At 40.4% G+C, this 20927-nt stretch overlaps 1 protein-coding gene across 1 annotated transcript; it reads left to right on the forward strand.

Moving 5' to 3' along the window:
• Nucleotides 1-334: 334 nt before the first annotated feature.
• CASP14 (caspase 14) lies at nucleotides 335-2953 on the forward strand. The gene is made up of 6 exons (XM_045989712.1): nucleotides 335-361; nucleotides 1149-1298; nucleotides 1394-1619; nucleotides 1776-1892; nucleotides 2061-2164; nucleotides 2849-2953. Exons 1-6 carry the CDS (start codon nucleotides 335-337, stop codon nucleotides 2951-2953), a joined length of 729 nt encoding a protein of 242 aa, XP_045845668.1.
• Nucleotides 2954-20927: the final 17974 nt, after the last annotated feature.

The following is a 20927-nucleotide window of genomic DNA, read 5'->3' on the forward strand; positions in this document are numbered from 1 at the left end:
GTAACTGTCCTGAGGAAGGGATAGGAAAAAATCCAGGGGGATGGGACTTTTACGGAGGGCCTAGCAAGAGTTCTGGGAGCTTCCAAGGACGGACGACACCACTGGAGTGTCACACTAGAGAAGCCATGCTTCATGGACTGTCATCTCTTACCCAGCTCTGACCAGGAACCAACTTCCCACACTGGGTTTCTATTTAGTCACAAAAATCTGGATAGAGAAACTAGCCTGTTCCCTAAGCCCCTCTGCCTTCCCTTGGAGACCTTCAAACTATCTTCTCTTGACCCCCCAGGATCAGCCAAGAGTGCTGAGAACCAGGCTGAGAATCAGAGGAAACATGAGCAACCCTCGGCCTTTGGAGGAGGTGGGCTGGGTGCAGTTTGGGGGAGAGGGGTGGGAGCACCTGGATAGAGAGAAGGTGAGGAGCTTAATGTTTCAGAGATAATGGAGAGGGTGAAAATCATGATGTGGGTTCAGAGCTAGAAGGTGCTCTGTGATCATTCAGATGGAGAAAAGAACAGATGGAAACCAAGTTGGGGCGGGGAGCCCTGGTGTATCTGTCTTCACAATCAATTTCTTATCACTATGGTTGATAGTGAAGATAAGAAAAGAAATTTTGGTCCCAATACTCTTCTTCCTCAGACAAAACAAGGTGGGATCTCAGTATTATCCTCAGAAATTCTGAGACCTCTTTATAAGAGGGAGTGATGCTCATAACACTCTTGGAAAGGACAGAGAGAGAGCCAAAGCCACCAGTGTGATAGCTGGAAGGGACTTTCACAATCCCCGGTCAACACTGTCTATGTTTGAAAACTGAGACTCCGATGGGAGCAGTGACTTGCCCACTTCTCACAGAGCCAGACCCAGGTTAAATGACCAGGTTTGGCAAATTAAAATAAAGGATGTCCACTCAAATTTGCATTTCACATTGACAACAAGTAATCTTATATTGTAAATATATCCCATGCTATATTGGGGATATACTCATACCAAAAAAAAAAAAAAAAAACTATTTTTATTTGAAATTTGAATGTAACTGGGCATCCTGTATTTTACCCAGCCACCCAAACCCCACACCTCTTTGGACCACATCCTCTGCCTCTCCTTGACTTCCTCATCCCTCTGATGACTTTTGTCAACTCTTGGCCCAGGAGGTATACGACATGTCAGGCACCCGCTTGGCCCTGACACTGTGCGTCACCAAAGCCCGGGAAGGTTCAGAGGCAGACCTGGATGCTCTGGAACGCATGTTCCAGCAGCTGGGATTTGAGAGCACCATGAAGAGAGACCCCACCGCCCAGGTATTGTGCTGCCAGTCCCAGGCCAATGAGGGAGAGGGCTGGACCAGTTGGGAGCTCTAGGGCCACCCCTAAGTCTGGTCATTCCTCCACTCCAGCAATTCCAGGAAGAGCTGGACAATTTTCAGCAGGCCATGGATGCTCGGGATGACCCCATCAGCTGTGCTTTTGTGGTGCTCATGGCACATGGGTTAGAAGGTCAACTCGAGGGGGAGGACGGACAAACAGTGGAATTGGAAAACCTTTTCGAAGTTCTGAACAACAAGAACTGCCGGGCCCTGCGAGCCAAGCCTAAGGTGTACATCGTTCAGGCCTGTCGAGGAGGTGGGGACAAAGCCAAGAACATGGCATTTGTATTCCTAATCCAACCTAACCCTAGATCCAGAGCCCCAGCCCCTTGATGTGCCAGTCTGTCTCATGGTGACCTCCTAGCCCCATCTTTTTCTCTGACTTTGCCTTTTCCTCTTCTTGACTTTTCAGAACAAAGGGACCCTGGTGAAACAGTAAGTGGTGGTGATATTGTAATGATCACTAAGGACAGTCCCGAGACCATCCCGACATACACAGACATCCTCCACGTCTACTCAACAGTGGAGGGTATGCGCTCCCAGCCGACAGAGGGTGACCTCCGGCTCCTCCTCCTTGCACACCACTCCTAACCCTTGACCCCTGGGCTACTCCAGGACACACCCTCTTCCACAGCCTCTTGCCAATCTTCTCACTCCCATTGGAGCTCTCCTGAGCCCTCTTCTCTGAATTCCTTAGGGTATATCTCATACAGACATGACAAAGAGGGCTCCTGCTTCATCCAGACCCTAGTTGATGTGTTCACAGAGAGGAAAGGACCCATCCTGGAGCTTCTGACAGAGGTGAGTTGGGACAAGGTACCTGGAATCCTCACCCAGACCAAGCAGGTAGTCTGAGCCTCTTCTAAACCTGTGTTTTCCCCCTCTCCTGCCCCCCAGCCCCAAATCCAATCTAGGTCCCAACACAGAAACTAAGATACCCACGTCCTAGCGATGAGTTTCCAAAGCAGGAAATTCTAAACATCAGAGTATTTGAGATAATTTAGATGAAATACAGATAAATTTCTATAAACAAAACCCATAGGTTTTGAGGGTTTTGAAGGGTCAGGGGTGGGAGGTTGGGGGAACAGGTGGTGGGTAATGGGGAGGGCACATTTTGCATGGAGCACTGGGTGTTGTGCAAAAAGAATGAATACTGTTACACTGAAAAAATAAATAAAATAAAAAAAAAAAAAAGGTCTAGGAACACAAAAAAAAAAAAAAAAAAACCCATAGGTTTAATCATGGGTTGAGCAAACTTTTTTTCCTTCTAATGATTATATGCTCTTATGGTGGATTAGAAAAAAACATAACAAGAATGTCCAACCAATGATTTGATAAAGATTACGGCATAGGATGAGGCAATAAAGTCTCCCATTTTAGGACATGGAGACCCACCTCCCTTGTTCCCCAACCTTCTCCTTATAGGCCCACCACACCAGCACCCCTAGGGACCCAGCCCCAATCTGACCACATCTCTTGCTGCAGGTGACCCGGCGGATGGCGGAAGCAGAGCTGGTTCAGGAAGGAAAACCAAGGAAAGTGAATCCCGAAATCCAAAGCACCCTTCGGAAACGGCTCTATCTGCAATAAAAGTAGAAAGGGCAGGGAGGGGCTGTCTTTCAATTGCTCTCTCTGCCCCCATGGTTGTTTAGAGGCAACTCCCACCACTCCCCTAAAAATCTTCTCTTCCCAAGGCCAAATGGCATCCAGCCTTTCTTTCATCACAACCCTCATACGGATCCTCTTTCTATCTGTCCCTGTCCTTCTTAAAGCAAGTGAGCCAAAACACAGCACAAGGCACAGCAGTAACATTAAATTCACTTCCCTCAGGGTGGAATTTTTACCTCTATTACTACAACTTTAGAGTATATTCACTTAACTGAGTTTCTGTTCCTATCTTCAACTGAAACACTTCTTTCTCCCATTAATTATACCTATGCAAATGTAATTGCAATTTTAAACCTCAAGATTTTCCACTGATAAACCAATGCCCACTCACCACTTCCCACCTCAATCAAACTTCCACTGGATCCTGAACCTCACTTCGAGTTATAACACCTCCTCCTGAAAACCATATCCATTGTCATCTCCCAGAGATTCCCTCCCAGCTCCTGGAAAATTAGTAAGGCAAGAAGCATTCTCTTTCCAACACTCCTCTTCCTTGGCAAGCTGGTACCTTGACATCATTCTCCTTTCAGTTCATGGGCTCTCTCTGGCTAATGGAGCTGTTTCATCTTTTTCTGAGCCTCACTCTACTAACTCTCCCCAAGGCCCTGGGCTCTGCCTTCTTTCCAAGAAAATCCATCCATTTATTTCTTCTCAAGTCTTCAACATTTAACCACTCTGAATCAGGGCATGTTGGAGCTATGGCAAATCCTTAGTGTCACCCTGTTATTTTTCAGATGCTGAGGTAGAGACCAAGAGAGCTTAAAATCCTTGTCAAATGCCACACAGCAGGGCACCTGGGTGGCTCAGTTGGTTAAGCGTTTGGCTTTTGGCTTTGGCTCAGGTTATGATCTCATGGGTCATGAGATCAAGCTCTTTGTCTGGCTCTGCACTCAATGCTTGAGGATTCTCTCCTGAGGATTCTCTCCTCCTGCCTTTCTCTCTCTCTCTCTCGCTCTCGCTCTCGCTCTCTCATAAATAAATAATTTTTTTAAATGACACACAGTAAGTCAGTGGGAGGGTCAAGGTCTGGTTTGCAGCCCAGCACCCTTGCCATGGCCTACTGAGTCTTGAAACATCAGAAAACTTATCTAGTTAGAGGAACTTCCTAATAAAGGTTCTCCCTACTTGGCAGTAGGAGCTTTTTGGAAGACCCACAAGTCCTCGATACCCAACAGTCAAGACTACTTCCATGAGATTCTGGCACTGGCCTGGAATTTGAACTAGACACATTACCTTCCAAGTCTGCGACTCGTGTCTCCCCATCTCTAGCCTTGACCTTCCCCACTGAAATAATGTGCAGGCATATCTGCCATCATGGAAAATTCATGGTTAAAGATGAGTCCTTTCTCTCCAGTTCCTCCTCCAAGTTTTACCTCGCACCCCACCCTCAGACCACAGGTTCCGAATTCTGTAGTTATCTGTGATTCCCCTCTTCTTGTCTCCTTTCAAATGCCAACAAGCACAAGTTTCAGCACAGCCTGACTTTGAAACAGTTCTCACATCTGTCTTCCCTTCCCTTACATGTCGTTCTTCAGGCTCAAGTTCCAGCTTCTATGTCTGCATCTTTGCATCATCTTCCTTCCTTGCCTCTCTGCCTGTCCACTTCACCTCTCCTCTGCCCTCCATCTACAATTCCTGACCTCCATAGAACACTCAAGAACACACAGCATTGCCCCGTTACTTAGATATCAAGACCAAACTCCACATCCTGATTTCACACTTCCTTACAATTTCCCCCCTGTACCAGCAATCAGCTAAACTCATCTCCTACGTCCTCCATCATGAATCCACTTCTCCAATAACACTAATGTCCTCTGACTCATTCCTGCCTCTGAGGCTTTGCTTACCACCATTTCCCTGAGCTGGGGTGCCCCTTCTCTCACTACTTCCCATGCAAATGTATTCTTTCTAGTTGATTCTCCACTCTCACCCAGGATGAGACACTGACCATTACAGGATTGACAGCAGGAACAAATCTTGGATCAACATAATGAATATTCAATAAACAGATGTCAAACTTTAAAAGTATGTGTTGGAACCTGCTCTATGCTTAAAACATGAGGCTAATGTGAAGGACATTATAGATTTAGTTCCTTTTTCCCAATGGCCCACTGCCTCCCGGACAAGTCTATCATGAATAGAGAATCAGGAGCCTCATCTCTTCTTTCTCAAAAATGCAGGTGTGTATGAAATTTATAGTTAGAGGCCACACTTCCATTCCAAATGATTATGTTTTCCACGATTGTGTCATCTCCAGAATGTTCCTGAAGAAGTTTCCAGACACAGAACTATAGCTTTTTAGAACCATAAGGGACCTTGGAGATCACCTAGTTACAGGTTCACAAATATTTAGCTAGTGTATCACGTCTCTCTCATCTGAGTGCCCATGGCAGACATGACTAATCAATCACACCTTTCCCACTGAACTTGGGTGCTGTCTCAAAGTATTTCTTCTCTTAGCACTCCAGGAAACATAAGCACATGATTGGGGAGGGACTTGTCTAGAGTCACCAAGTTCTTCTTTTTTAAAAAAGATTTTATTTATTTATTTGACAGACAGAGATCACAACAAGGCAGAGAGGCAGGAAGAGAGAGGGAGGGAGGCAGGCTCCCTGCTGAGCAGAGAATCCGATGCAGGGCTCAATCCCAGGACCTAGAATTATGACTTGAGCCTAAGGCAGAGGCCCAACCCACTGAACCACCCAGGGATCCCAAGTCACCAAGTTCTTAAGTAGCAAACCCAAGCTCCTCATTCTACAGTAGTAGCAGTAATAGCAGTAATAACATTCTGCAGTGATAGGGCAGCAGTGAAGGCTTTATCCATGGGAATGGCAGAACAACTGGCTGAGGCAGGGTTGAGTACACAGGGCCAAGCAGATCTGGGATGATGCATATACTGAGTGCTATACACCCACCCATCTCAAAACCTGTGGTCCAAACACCCAATGATTCTACAGTCTCCAAATGAAAACAGGGATCAGCAAACTATGCCTCCCTTGCCAAATCCAGTCAGCAACCCATTTTTTTAAACAAAGCTTTGTTGGCACACAGTGATGCTCATTCCTTTACACATTGTCGATGGCTCCTTTTACCCAACAATGACAAGCTTAAGTAGTTACAATAGACAATACATGACCTGCAAAGCTGACAAGATTTACTACCTGGGCCTTTTCAGAAGTGTGCCAGCCCCTGCCCTAATGTCCTTGCAACAAATTCCCATTTTGTTGAAATCATCCAGAGCTGCTCATCACCAGAACTATACCTGATACGAGTGACAGCACTGAAAACAATGACTTAATTCCTTAAGACCCCTCATTAAGTATTTCCACCAAGTATTTAGTAAGGATTTGAAAAGGTATCCTGGAAGTTTATTAATGAGTATCAAAGGCACATCCAGGTTTTGTGGGACCTGTACAATTGTTTCATGAGGAGTTTCTCCTTTAGAAAAATACAAAATTACCAACCCATAATTAGTACAGCCATATAAGTGCATTGTCAGGTCTCTCCCACGAACTTGGAGGAGCCCATGAAAGTGAGGTACCAGCAGTTTATGCTTTGATAGCCTCCCAGAAAACACACATCTGTCTACCACCTGTTTTCTAAGCCATTCTTCAAGAAGAGCAGGGATGGTCATTTTTTTAAATGAAAACCTGCCCTGGAATGCCTGGATGGCTCGGTTAGTAAAGAATCTGACTCTTGATCTGAGCTCAAGTCTTGATCTCAGGGTTGTGAGTTCAAGCCCACATTGGGCTCCATGCCCCCCCAAAAATGAAAATCTGACCTGCCATGCAACCTCTTAAAATCTTTCAGTTGTTTCCCACTCCCCCCTTGAATAAGGAAAACAGTCTTAATTTGACTTCTAGGTCCCATGTTTTCATCTCTATCCCTTCTCTCTTTCTACTCCAATCACATTGGCCTTCTATTTTTCCCAAAATAAGCTCTTTCTCACCTCAGGTCTCTCTGCTTAGATCATTTTTCCCAACTACCACTTATCATTTGTATCACAGTTCAAGTATCATTTTTTCAGGGAATTCTTATCCATCACTCCAGAGAAGATCAATGTTTACAGTTCTTTGCAGACTTTTTCCTCAAACCACAAGTCACACTAAAATCTGCACTCAATGGCTCCAAGACAAGACTTCTGTTGTCATCAGCCAATGTGCTATACTTTATATGGAAAACCAAAAAGATTCCACCCCTAAATTACTAGAACTCACACAGCAATTCAGTAATATGGCAGGATACAAAATCAATGTACAGAAATCAGTTGCTTTCTTATACAATAACAATGTAACTATAGAAAGGGAAATTAGAGAATCAATTCCATTTACTATTGATTCTCTAATTTCCCTTTCTATAGTTAGAGAATCAATTCCATTTACTATAGCACAAAGAACCATAAGATACCTTGGAATAAACCTAACCAAAGAGGTAAAGGATCTGTACTGGAGGAACTACAAAACACTTCTGAAAGAAATTGAGGAAGATGGAAAAACATTCCACGCTCATGGATCAGAAGAATAAACATTGTTAAAATGTCATACTGCCCAGAGCAATCTATTTTTTCAATGCAGTCCCAATCAAAATTTCACTGGCATTTTTCAAAGTGCTCAAACTAAAAATCCTAAAATTTGTATGGAACCAGAAAAGACCCTGAATTGCTAAGGAAATATTGAAAAAGAAAAAAAAAGCTGGGGGATCATGTTTCCTGATTTCAAGCTTTACTACAAAGTTGTGATCACCAAGACAGCATGGTACTGGCACAAAAACAGACACATAGATAAGTGGAACAGAGTAGAGAGTCCAGATATGGACCCTCATTTCTATGGTCAAATAATCTTTGACAAAGCAGGAAAAAATATACAGTGGAAAAAAGACAGTCTCTTCAATAAATGGTGCTGGGAAAATTGGACAGCTATGTATAGAAGAATGAAACTTGACCATTCTCTTACACCATACATAAAGATAAACTCAAGATAGATGAAAGATATCAATGTGAGATAGGAATCTATCAAAATCCTAAAGGAGAACCTAGGCAGTAACCTCTTTGACATCAGCCACAGTAACTTCTTTCAAGACACATCTCCAAAGGCAAAGGAAACAAAAGTGAAAATGAACTTTTGGGACTTCATCAAGATCAAAAGCTTCTGCACAGCAAAGGAAACAGTCAACAAAACAAAGAGGCAACCCACGGAATGGGAGAGATATTTGCAAATGACACTATAGACAAATGGCTGATAGCCAAGATCTATAAAGAAATCTTCAAATTCAATGCCCAAAAAACAGATAATCATGTCAAAAAATGGGCAGAAGACATGAACAGACACTTCTCAAAAGAAGACATGCAAATGGCTAACAAACAATGAAAAAAATGTTCATCATCATTAGCCATCAGGGAAATTCAAATCAAAACCACATTGAGGGCACCTGGGTGGCTCAGTGGGTTAAAACCTCTGCTTCTGGCTTAGGTCATGATCCCAGGGTCCTGGGATCAAGCCCCACATCAGGCTCTCTGCTCAGCAGGGAGCCTGCTTCCTCCTCTCTCTCTCCTCTGCCTGCCTCTCTGCCTACTTGTGATCTCTGTCTGTCAAATAAATAAATAAAATCTTTTTTAAAAAAAACCACATTGAGATACTATCTTACACCAGTTAATTATGGCCAAAATTAACAGGCCAAAAATATCAGGAAACAACAAGTGTTGGAGAGGATGTGAAGAAAGGGGAACCGTCTTACACTGTGGGTGGGAATTCAAGTTGGTGCAGCCACTTTGGAAAACAGTGTGGAGATTCCTCAAAAAATTAAAAATAAAGCTATCCTATGACCTTGCACTACTGGATATTTACCCCAAAGATACAGATGTAGTGAAAAGAAGGGCCATCTGTACCCCAAGGTCCATAGCAGCAATGGCCACAGTTGCCAAACCGTGGAAAGAGCCAAGATGCCCTTCAGCATATGAATGGATAAAGAAGATGTGGTCCACATATACAATAGAATATTACACAACCATCAGAAAGTACGAATACCCAACTTTTGTATCAACATAGATGGGACCAGAGGAGATTATGCTGAGTGAAATAACTCAAGCAGAGAAAGTCAATTATCATATGGTTTAACTTACTTATGGAGCATAAGGAATAACATGGAAGGCATGGGGAGATGGAGAGAAGAAGTGAATTGGCGGGAACCAGAGGGGGAGACTGTGGACTTCGACTGAGGCTTTTAGAGGTGAAGGGAAAGGGGGGTTGGGTGAGCCTGCTGGTGGGTCTTAAGGAGGACACATATTGTATGGAGCACTGGGTGTGCTCCATACATAAACAATGAATCTTGGAACACTGAAAAAATTAAATTAAATGTAAAAAACATATAAATAATAAAAAATATAAATAAAATAAGCCAATGTGCTTCAGGGATCATTTGTTACTGCAGCATAATCTAACCTAATCTGACTGATACACCAGAAAAGGTCAAAGTTCTAAAGTGGAGGGTCCAGTTTAAAAGTGACATTATAATGAAAGATGCTTTGAGGTTCCTAGAAGCCAAATATGAAGCTCACAGAACCCGTGAGATAAAAACAAATCCACTTCCTATATCTATAAATACATTGAATCATATGAAAAGTTTATTCTCTTAATCATCTCACAACACAGACATATATCAAATTGTTGTGTTGTTGTATACCTTAAACTTACACAGTGTTATTTGTTAACTGTATCTCAATAAAGCTGGAAAAAATCTTAATAATTTTTTTAAAAAGCATATCCACTAACAAGGAAAGCACAAGGAACTAATGACCTAAGTCATTTCAAAGGCCTTCAGTTCAACATAAGACATGAGAAACGTGATGCGACATCTATCCTCCCAAATTTGGAATACAAACTGGTCTGCCTTCATTCTGGTTGACTAGGTTATTTGGGAGATAAAACATGTCAGCTGTTTATGAAGTTGTTCTTACAGATGATCAATTACAGAAAATGAGGTCACCCTCATTTTGGTCAATTAACTAAACCAATCACCATCCTAATATACTTCCTTGCCCACAGCCCACACCCATGGCCTCAAGTCAAGCTCCTTATGTCCATCTGGTTTCCATGTTCTGACAGCATGAGATATTAAGAGGAAGAGAGGGAGGAATAGGAGCAATGAATGAGTTGAATCTTCTGGTTTTGGTGGTCAGCAATATCACATCATTCCAGTTAATAACTTTTTTGCCATAGGCAGAACCAGCATCATCATCCCCCCTCATGTGTACCAGCAACAGCTGATTACCAAGCCCTCCTCAGAGCTATCTATTGGTACCACATCCAATGATACTCCCATGATAACCATCTCTCCCTCCTCTAAGCTTCTGGGATCTGATAAATTCAGCTCTTCCTTTTGTTTCCCAAGCTATGTTGACCAACTGATTCCCACAGGATGTCTCTCTGTTTTAACTCTAGTATTAGATTGCCTTTCTGTCCTCCACTACCTGTTTAACTAATTCCCATATTCAATTCTTTCTGTTAAAATACCTTGAGTGTTTCTATACATGGATAAACCTTGAAAACATTATGCTAAGTGAAATAAGCCATTACACAAAAGGACCAACATTATACAATTTCTCTTACATGCAGTACCCTAAATAGGTAAATTCACAGAGATGGGATGTAGATTAGAGATGCCAAGGTGGCTCAGTCAGTTAAGCATCCCTCTCTTGATCTCAGCTTTTGATCTCAGGTTTTGATCTCAGGGTTGTGAGTTCAAGCCCTGTGTTGGCCTCCACGTTGGGTGTGGAGCCTACTTAAAAAAATAAAAATAATAATGAACATTGGGTGTTCTATGAAACTGATGAATCATTAAACTATATGTTAGTTAATTTATTTTATTTATGAAATATATATGTTAATTAATTTATTTTAAATTTTAAAACAATAAATAATAAAATAAGATAAAAATAAATTTTGAGAAAGAGATGGAATGTAGATTAAAAGTTGTCTGAAACTATATGTTAATTAATTTATTTTAAATTTTAAAATAATAAATAATAAAATAAGATAAAAATAAATTTTAAGAAAGAGATGGAATGTAGATTAAAAGTTGTCAGGGGCTGGAGGCAGAGGAGAATGAGGGTCTATTATTTGATGATTACATAGTTTCTGTTTGGGGAAATAGTGATGTTGGTTGTACATCATGAATGTAATTCATCTCACTGAATTGTACACTGAAAACTAGATAAAAAGACAAATTTTGTGTTATATATATTTTACAACAATTTTTTTAAATTAAAAAGGTATCATACCTAAAAGCAATGAATTGTAACACTTTAAATGGTAAACTGTATGGTATGTGAATTATTTCTCAATAAAGCTGTTTAAAAAATAGCAATGAGCGCTGGGTGTTATAGGCAACTGACGAATCATTGATCACTACATCAGAAACTAACAATGTATGATATGTTGGTTAATTGCATTTAAATTTAAAAAAAGCTTGAGTACTTTGCAGTGAAGAAAACTAACCAAGTGAAGGAGGTGTTCATGTGGATTTCGTGTACCTTCTAAAATGATATGATAAAAGGGGCACCTCACCTCTAGGGCATTTTTTCCAAAAATCCATAACCCCAACCTAATCATGCGGAAAATATCAGACAAATTCAGATCAGTTGACATCCCACAGGCTGCCCAACCAGTCTTCCTCAAGACTGTCAAGGTCGTGAAAAACAAAGAAAGACTGAAAAACTATCACAAACTAAAGCAGAGTGGAGAGACATGACAATTAAAAACCATGTGGTACCCTATGTTGGTCTTGGAATGGAAAGAGGACACTGTTGGAAAAACTGCTCAAATCTAAATAAAGGCCTGAGTCTCGTTTTTAAAAAATAAATAAATAGGGTGTTTTCAATCCCAATTACATAATACCATGCTAAAGACGAGAAAATATCAGACAAACCTAAAATAAGGGGTATCTCACAAAATATCTGACCAATGACGCCCTTTAAAACTATCAAGGTCACGAAAGACATGACAAGACAGAGAAATTGTCATAGATCGAAGGAGACTAAGCAAACAAGATCATAAGAACAATGTGGTATCCTGCTTTGGATCCTGGAACAGAGAAAGGACATGTGTGCGTAAATTGGTGAACTCTGAATAATTGTCAGTAGTACTGTAGCAATGTTAGTTTTAACAAATGCACTCGGGTTACATAACATACTAACATTAAAAAAATTAGAACATAAACTCTCTATATTATTTTTGTAACTTTTCAGTAAATCTAAAGGATTCCAAAACAAAGAGTTTATTGAAAACAAACAAAAATTGTAACTGGCATAGTTTTTGTTTCCCTGAATTAACCCTGATTTCTAAAAAACATAATCATCACCAAATATAAAGTAGGGGAAGTAGACCAATGGTTTCTAATCTATGTAAATCATTTCATCAGTTTTAATATGTTGCTATTAGAATACAATGCAATTTCCAAGGCATGATAAAAGATTGGCAAATCATAAAATTTTTGTGTAATACTTGATATTTGTGCAATGCTTATTTTTTCAGCATTTTAACATTTCATTTTTCCAGTTTTATTGAGATATTATTAACATCCAGCACTACGTAAATTTAAGCATACAGCATAATTTCTTGACTTACATGCATTGTGAAATAATGACCATAGTAAGTTTAGTCATCCAATCTCCTTTTCTGAATTTGGTTTTGGGGTTTTTGTTTGGTGAGTTGGTTTTTGTTTTTTTGGTTTTGTTTCCATTTTTGTTCTGTCGTGTTGAATTTTGACATTGTGCTTAACTGGAGAAGAATTTAAATTTTTGATCCTGGAGCTCGGGGTTAGAACATTATTGTGTCAAGATAAATTATCATTCGGCCACTCTACACCATCCCAGGTGAGTTAAACTCTTTAACAAAGGCAACACATATACTCCTTTAGACAGATTTACTGTGAGGGAAGAAACTTAGGAACAGATACTGAGCATTTCCTGACTACACCCAGCATTTTCCCACTGATTATTCTATAGAATAGGGTGAAGCCAGAGCTGGTGGGAAGACTGAAAAAATAATCATCCCTTCCAAACCACAGAATTAAAGAATGTTTGCACACCCAGAAGACGCACCCCTGTAGTTTACATCAATTAGGCTTATATGCAAACGGGTTTCCTATTTTCCAGTTTCCCAAACTTTGGTCTTTTGCATTCTACCTTCATTCCATATGCACATATCCCTGCCTTCATTGATTTCATTGATTTTTTTAAAGGATTCATTTTTTTATTTAAAGGCAACAACTATCCAGACAATACTATTTGTCATTAAAAGGGACAAAGGACTGACTTGGGCTACAGCATGAATGAACTTTGCAATGTTATGCCAAGTGGGAAAAGCCCTTATTTTATGATTTGATTTATATGAAATGTCCAGAATAGGCAACAGATTAGTGGTTCCCAGGGGCTATGGAAGGAAGAAATGGGGCTGACAGCTTAATGGGTATGCAGTTTCATTTTGGACTGATAAACAAGTTCTAGAATTTGAATACACCAAAGATCACTGAATCCTATACTTTCAAAGGGTGAGTTTATGGTGTGTGAATTATATATCAGTACGGTTATTTAGGAAACAGTTACCTATTATGATAAGTGGAAAGTTAGTATCCTTTGCCATAAATTGGAGATAAGCATTAAAATATTATTCAACCATAAGAAAGGAAATCCTGCCATTTGTGACAAAATAGATACACCTTGAGGGTATGAGGCTAAGTGAGATAAGTCAAGCAAAGAAAGACAAATAGTATATAATATCACTTATATGTAGAATCTAAATAAGTTGAACTTAGAGAGAGTGGAATTGTGGTTACCAGTGGGAGTGGGGAGTTGGGGAGATGTTTTAAAGGATACAAACCTGCAGAGTGCCTGGGTGGCTCAGTGGGTTAAAGCCTATTCCTTCTGCTCAGGTCATAGTCTCAGGGTCCTGGAATCGAGCCCCACATCAGGCACTCTGCTCAGCACAGAACGTGCTTCCTCCTCTCTCTCTGCCTCCCTTTCTGACTACTTGTAATCTCTGTCTATCAAAGAAATAAATAAAATCTTTTAAAAAAAAAGATACAATCCTGCAACTAGGAGACAAATAAATTCTGGAAATTTAATACATAACATAGTGACTCTAGTCAACAGTACTGTATTATATACTTGAAAGTTGCTAATGATGTATTATATGTTGGCTAAGTGAATTTAAATGTAAAAAGCTAAACCATAAATGTCCTCACAACAGAAAAAGAAATTATGATTATGCAATGTGGTAAAGGTGTTAGCTAATACCATGGTGATAATCATATTGCAATATATAAATGTATCAAATCAACACATTGCCTATCTTACAAAATGTTATCTGTCATTTACATCTCAGTAAAAAATACATACATATAATAAAATTGTAAAAGTTCAAGATGACCAAAACTCATCTCAATGTACCACCAATGTAAGTTTCACAAGCTCTGGGGGCGCCTGGGTGGCTCAGTGGGTTCAGGCTCTGCTTTCAGCTCAGGTCATGGTCTCAGGCTCCTGGGATCAAGCCCCACGGGCTTTCTGCTCAGCAGGGAGCCTGCTTCTCCCTCTCTCTCTGCCTGCCTCTCTGCCTATTTGTGCTCTCTCTGTCAAATAAATAAATAAAATCTTTTTTTTTTAATTTCCACGAAATCTTTCAATACCATGACCAGTATCCTGATCTATGCCTCTTTGTGCACATGTACAGACATTTCTCTAGGGACAGAACTGCTAAGTCAAAGGTTTGAGCACTTTTATCTTCCATATGTTCACACATTCACTGCATTAAAATAATTTAGCAACCCCTAAGGAGGGGACTATTGCATGGAGCACTGGGTGTGGTGCATAAACAATGAATTTCAGAACACTGAAAAAAAAATAAAATTTAATTTAAAAAAAAAAAACTTGAGAAAGAATGTTACACAAACAGGTAAAAAAAAAAAAGATTATCAAACCCCTATCAAATGTCAAAGACTATTCTAGGTACTGGAAATAGTGTGGTTGACAAAGCCCCTGATGTTATGGATTCTGGTAGGGAGACTGCCGATGAACAAGAGCATAATGGGTAGCACCGTGTGCAATGGAAGGGGAAAAGGCATTGTAAGGCGTTCAACAATGATGCAGGAAAGATGCTTTTTTATTGGGATAAAATCCACATAACCTAAAATATACAACTGTAACCATTTCAAAGTGTATCACTCAGGAGCACCAAGTACATTCACAATGTTGTGCAATCATCATCTATATCTAGTTCCAGAACATTTTCATTTCCCCAGAAGGAAACACCATGCCAAGATGGGTGTGATCAGGGAGATGGTATCTGAGCAGAGATCTATTTAAAGGAAGAGCAAGTGAGAATCATGGGAAGATGTGATGGTCTTGGCATGCTACCTTCACCCCCGACCTACATACCTCTGTACTATTATTGTGTTCTACTTTCCTTTAACATAATTCTTTTCTTTTATTACTTAAAAGCAAACTGTTACCCATATGACAGAATATTATTTGACATTTTATTTTTTTATGTTATCTTAAGTTGTCTTTTTTTTTTATCGTGTTGTTAGTCAGCATACAGTACAACATTAGTTTCTGATGTAGTGTTACATGATCCTTTGTTTTCACATAACACCCAGTGCTCCATGCAATACATGCCCTCCTTAACACCCATCACCCGGCTCACCCATCCCCCCATTCTTCTCCCCCCTAAAACCCTCAGTTTGTTTCTTGGAGTCCATAGCCCCTCATGGTTCATCTCCTCCAATGATTTCCCCCTGTCATTTGTCCCTTCCTTCTCCTAATGTCTTCATGCTTATTCCTTATGTTCCATATATATGGTTTCACTTAAATTTGGCAGTTTAAAAAAAGAATAAAAAACCTTGAAAACATTATGATCTTAAAGGGAAGACCACCCTGTGGTTTGGGACCCACAGAGAAGCAAGGACCCACAGGCAGAAATGCTGAGGAAAGAGATTTTAGCTTTACCTCAAGAAGAATCTTATCACACTGCAAACTACCTCCCTTGAAACCATTCAGCTCTGAATTTTTTTAATTAACATATAATGTACTATTTGCTTCAAGGTTACAGGTCTGTGAATCATCAGTCTTACACAATTCACAGCACCCACCATAGCACATACCCTCCCCAATGTCCATCACCCAGCCACCCTCTCCCTACCCCCCCCCACCCCCCAGCAACCCTCAGTTTGTTTCCTGAAATTAAGAGTCTCTTATGGCTTGTCTCCCTCCCTGGTCCCATCTTGTTTCATTTTTCCCTCCCTACCTCCACGACCCCTTGCCCTGCCTCTCAAATTCCTCATATCAGGGAGATCATATGATAATTGTCTTTCTCTGATTGACTTAGTTCACTCAGCATAATACCCTCTAGTTCCACCCATGTCGTTGCAAATGGTAGGACTTCGGTTTTGTTTAGTTTTGGTTTGGTTTGGTTTGGTTTTTTGATGTCAGCTCTGATTTTGCGATCTCCCTCCTCACTGACTCTGAAGCTATCTAAGCAGAGCTCACCCACAACAATCCACAAAAGAGGCTGTATAAATCACAGGCAAGCACATAAGGAATTATTCTGCATTAGCAGTCAAAGCAATGCAAACTCCACCAGCCCTGCAGGGACCTGTTAAAACTCTAACAAATTGTATTGCATGGAGCACTGGGTATGGTGCAAAAACAATAAATTCTGTTATGCTGAAAAGAAATTTTAAAAAAAACTTTTATACATGGGGTGCCTGGGTGGTTCAGTTGGCTACGTGTCCAACTCTTAATTTCAGCTCAGGTCTTGACCTCAGGGTTGTGAGATTGAACCCCCCACAACAGGCTCGCACTGGGCATGGAGACTACTTAAGATTCTTTCCCTCTCCTTCTGCACTCCTTCCCTCAAAAAAAAAAAAAAAGTTTACATGCAAGCATGTATTTGTACACTTTTGTCCTGTTTTTCAGCAAGAAACCTAAAGAAATACTGATTTGTTCATTACTTCAAATTTTGATTTAATTTTAAAGTAGGATTACACTACATATTTCAAAACCCAAAAGGTATATATCTAAAAGGCATGAAACGGAATGCCCCTTACAACATTATTTATAATACCTCAAAGCTGAAACAATCCAAATGTCCAACAATAGCACATAGATAATGGTGGTTTGATATATTCGTGCAGTGGAGTATCATATGGCAATACAAATGAACAACTACTTACTCAGGCAGCAATGGGCATTTCCTCAAGTTTCATGAGGAGGGAAAGAAGCCAGGCATAAAAGTATCTGGATGATTTGTATGATTCTATTTCTGTAAAGTTCCAAAAGCAAAACTAACCTGTGGTGTTAGAAATATGATAGCGGTTGGGTCCTGGTATCAAGGTCATGTTCTCTCTCTCTCTCTCTCTCTCCTTCAAATAAGTAAATAAAATCTTTTAATAAGATAAAAAAAACTCTAACAAATTAGTACAATGTTTTATGAACTAGTAGTAAAACTTCTGGTAAGTGGATTGATGGGATAAACTGTTACAATATTTGGAATGCACCGGCTTTGTCAAAAGCTATAAAAAAAATGTTCTCTCCTCAAACTCAACACACACAAAACAGATAATCATATCAAAATATGGGCAGAATATATGAATAGACACTTCTCCAATGAAGACGTACAAATGGCTATCAGACACATGAAAAAATGTTCATCATCACTAACCATCAGGGAGATTCAAATTAAAACAACATTGAGATACCACCTGACACCAGTTAGAATGGCCAAAATTAGCAAGACAGGAAACAACGTGTGTTGGAGAGGATGTGGAGAAAGGGGAACCCTCTTACACTGTTGGTGGGAATGCAAGTTAGTGCAGCCACTTTGGAGAACAGTGTGGAGATTCCTGAAGAAATTAAGAATAGAGCTTCCCTATGACCCTGCAATTGCACTGCTGGGTATTTACCCCAAAGATACAGATGGAGTGAAAAGAAGGGCCATCTGTACCCCAATGTTTATTGCAGCAATGGCCACGGTCGCCAAACTGTGGAAAGAAGCAAGATGCCCTTCAATGGACGAATGGATAAGGAAGACGTGGTCCATATACACGATGGAGTATTATGCCTCCATCAGAAAGGATGAATACCCAACTTTTGTAGCAACATGGACGGGACTGGAAGAGATTATGCTGAGCGAAATAAGTCAAGCAGAGAGAGTCAAGTATCATATGGTCTCACTTATTTGTGGAGCATAACAAATAACATGGAGGACATGGGGAGATGGAGAGGAGAGGGAGTTGAGGGAAACTGGAAGGGGAGATGAACCATGAGAGACTATGGACTTGAAAAACAACCAGAGGGTTTAGAAGGGGCGGGGGGGGGGGGGGGCGGGGGGAGGTTGAGAAACCAGGTGGTGGGTAATAGGGAGGGCATGTACTGCATGGAGCACTGGGTGTGATGCCAAAACAATGAACACTGTTATGCTGTAAATAAATAAATTAAAAAAATTTTTTAAAAAAGATACAGATGGAGTGAAAAGAAGAGCCATCTGTACCCCAATGTTTATTGCAGCAATGGGCACGATCGCCAAACTGTGTAAAGAACCAAGATGCCTTTCAATGGACGAATGGATAAGGAAGACGTGGTCCATATACACGATGGAGTATTATGCCTCCATCAGAAAGGATGAATACCCAACTTTTGTAGCAACATGGACGGGACTGGAAGAGATTATGCTGAGCGAAATAACTCAAACAGAGAGAGTCAAGTATCATATGGTCTCACTTATTTGTGGAGCATAACAAAGAACATGAGGACGCGGGGAGATGGAGAAGAGAAGGGAGTTGAGGGAAATTGGATGAACCATGAGAGACTATGGACTTTGAAAAACAACTAGAGGGTTTTGAAGAGGCGGGGGGTGGGAGGTTGGGGAACCAGGTGGTGGGTAATAGGGAGGGCACTTACTGCATGGAGCACTGGGTGTGGTGCTAAAACAATGAATACTGTTACGCTGAAAATAAATTTTTTAAAAATGTTCTCTACTTTTGATCCAGTAATTCCACTTTGGAAAAGTTATCATAAAGAAATAATTCCCCAAAAAAAGGAAACAATTTTAAGTGGTTATCTCAACCTTATCTACAATTTTAAAAGGCAACAAAAAGGTTGAGTAAATCATGTTTATGCACTCCATGGAATATTAAACAGCCTTTGAAGTGGTAATCAGAAAGAGTGTATGACAGTAGAGAGTAGAGTGAGCACAAAATGTTACGTAGAAGTAAGCTCGGAGGAAAGTAATATGCTCTGTGCATTTCCAACCAAGCTCCAAAAAGTTTGCATATGGGCCGAGTTGAAGGAAACAAACTGCAAAATTCTCCAAAGACAGCATGGTTTTTTACACATGCTGTTTCCTCTGCTTGAAATGTTCTAACACATACAGACACAGACACAGACACAGATAGATGCACACATTCATATACACAAATATAGACTCATATATACACATATGTCCACACAACACACATATGTACACATTCACACACATACACACAGGTACACATATATAAGTATGTACATACATAAGTATACATATACAAACACTTAAGTCTAGACATTCATATGCATACATAGACATGCCCACCCACCACACATACATATATATACATACACACATAAGCACACATCCGCATACACACTTATGCACGGATGTGCACAATACTAAGGGTTGAATTGTGTCCTCCCAAAATTCATACATTAAAGTCTTAACCCCCAGTACCTCAGAATGTTACTGTATATGGAGATAAAGTATTAAAAGAGCTAATTAAGGTAAACTGAAGTCATATGAATGGGCCACTAGATGAGTAATCCAATATGGCTGGTGTCCTTATAATAAGAGATTAAGACATGGACAGTTACAGAGAGAGAACTATGTGAGGACACAGGGAGAAGACAGCCAGTCACAAGTGCAGGAGAGAAGCTTCAGGAGAAACCAGCCCTGCTGACTCCTTGATCTCACACTTCCAACCTACAGAACTGTGAGAAAATAAAAGTGTTGCTTAAGCCATCCAGTGTGCCATCCTTTGTAATGGCAGCCCTAGGAAGCTAATACACACACACTCAAATATGCCCACACAATACAAATACACACATATGTGCACATTTACATGCACGCGTGTACTCATATACACATATGCCCACACAATACACAGTCATGTGTGCACACTCACCTACACACATATGTACTCATATGCACTCATATGTACACATACACATATGCCCACACAATATACAAACACATTCTCTTCTCCTTCAAGACCTTACTCACATCACCACATTTGTGAAGCATTCCCTGGCCTTTTCAGGTACATGAGTTGCTCCTTCCTCCAATATGTAATACTTTAGAGACCTTCATTTATTCATTCACTCATTCTTTTATCTCACAAATATCAGTTGAGCACTGACATTCCTCCAGGAGTGAGAATAAACCAGTAACCAGACCCAATCTCTTCTCCCTGCCACTTGCACTCAACTATAATGCTTATTTCTGTGTACTGGAGTTCTTTGTTTCTATGTCTGTCCTCTGCCTCAGGCTATGAGCTCACAAAACATCTACCAAATGATATCTATATCAGAAGAGTAAGGGACTTGATGGATTTCTATTGACCTTATCAATGATTGGATACATTTGCAGAAATGTGTGTATGTGGATGTGTGCTTATGTGTTTGTGTATGTATACCTAGGCTGGTGGAGATCTAAGTTCCATGGTTTGTTAACTTGGGTTCTCCCAAAAGCAAATACTAAGACAAGATCTTGGGTGCTTATTTCTGTCGGGAGATGGCAGCAGTAGGGAGCAAAATGGAGAGAACAACAGAGTAAACTGTCAAAAGATGTCATCATTAGAAATGATCTAGCAG

The sequence above is a fragment of the Meles meles genome, chromosome 20 (assembly GCF_922984935.1).
Source record: "Meles meles chromosome 20, mMelMel3.1 paternal haplotype, whole genome shotgun sequence".
Lineage (NCBI taxonomy): Eukaryota > Metazoa > Chordata > Mammalia > Carnivora > Mustelidae > Meles > Meles meles.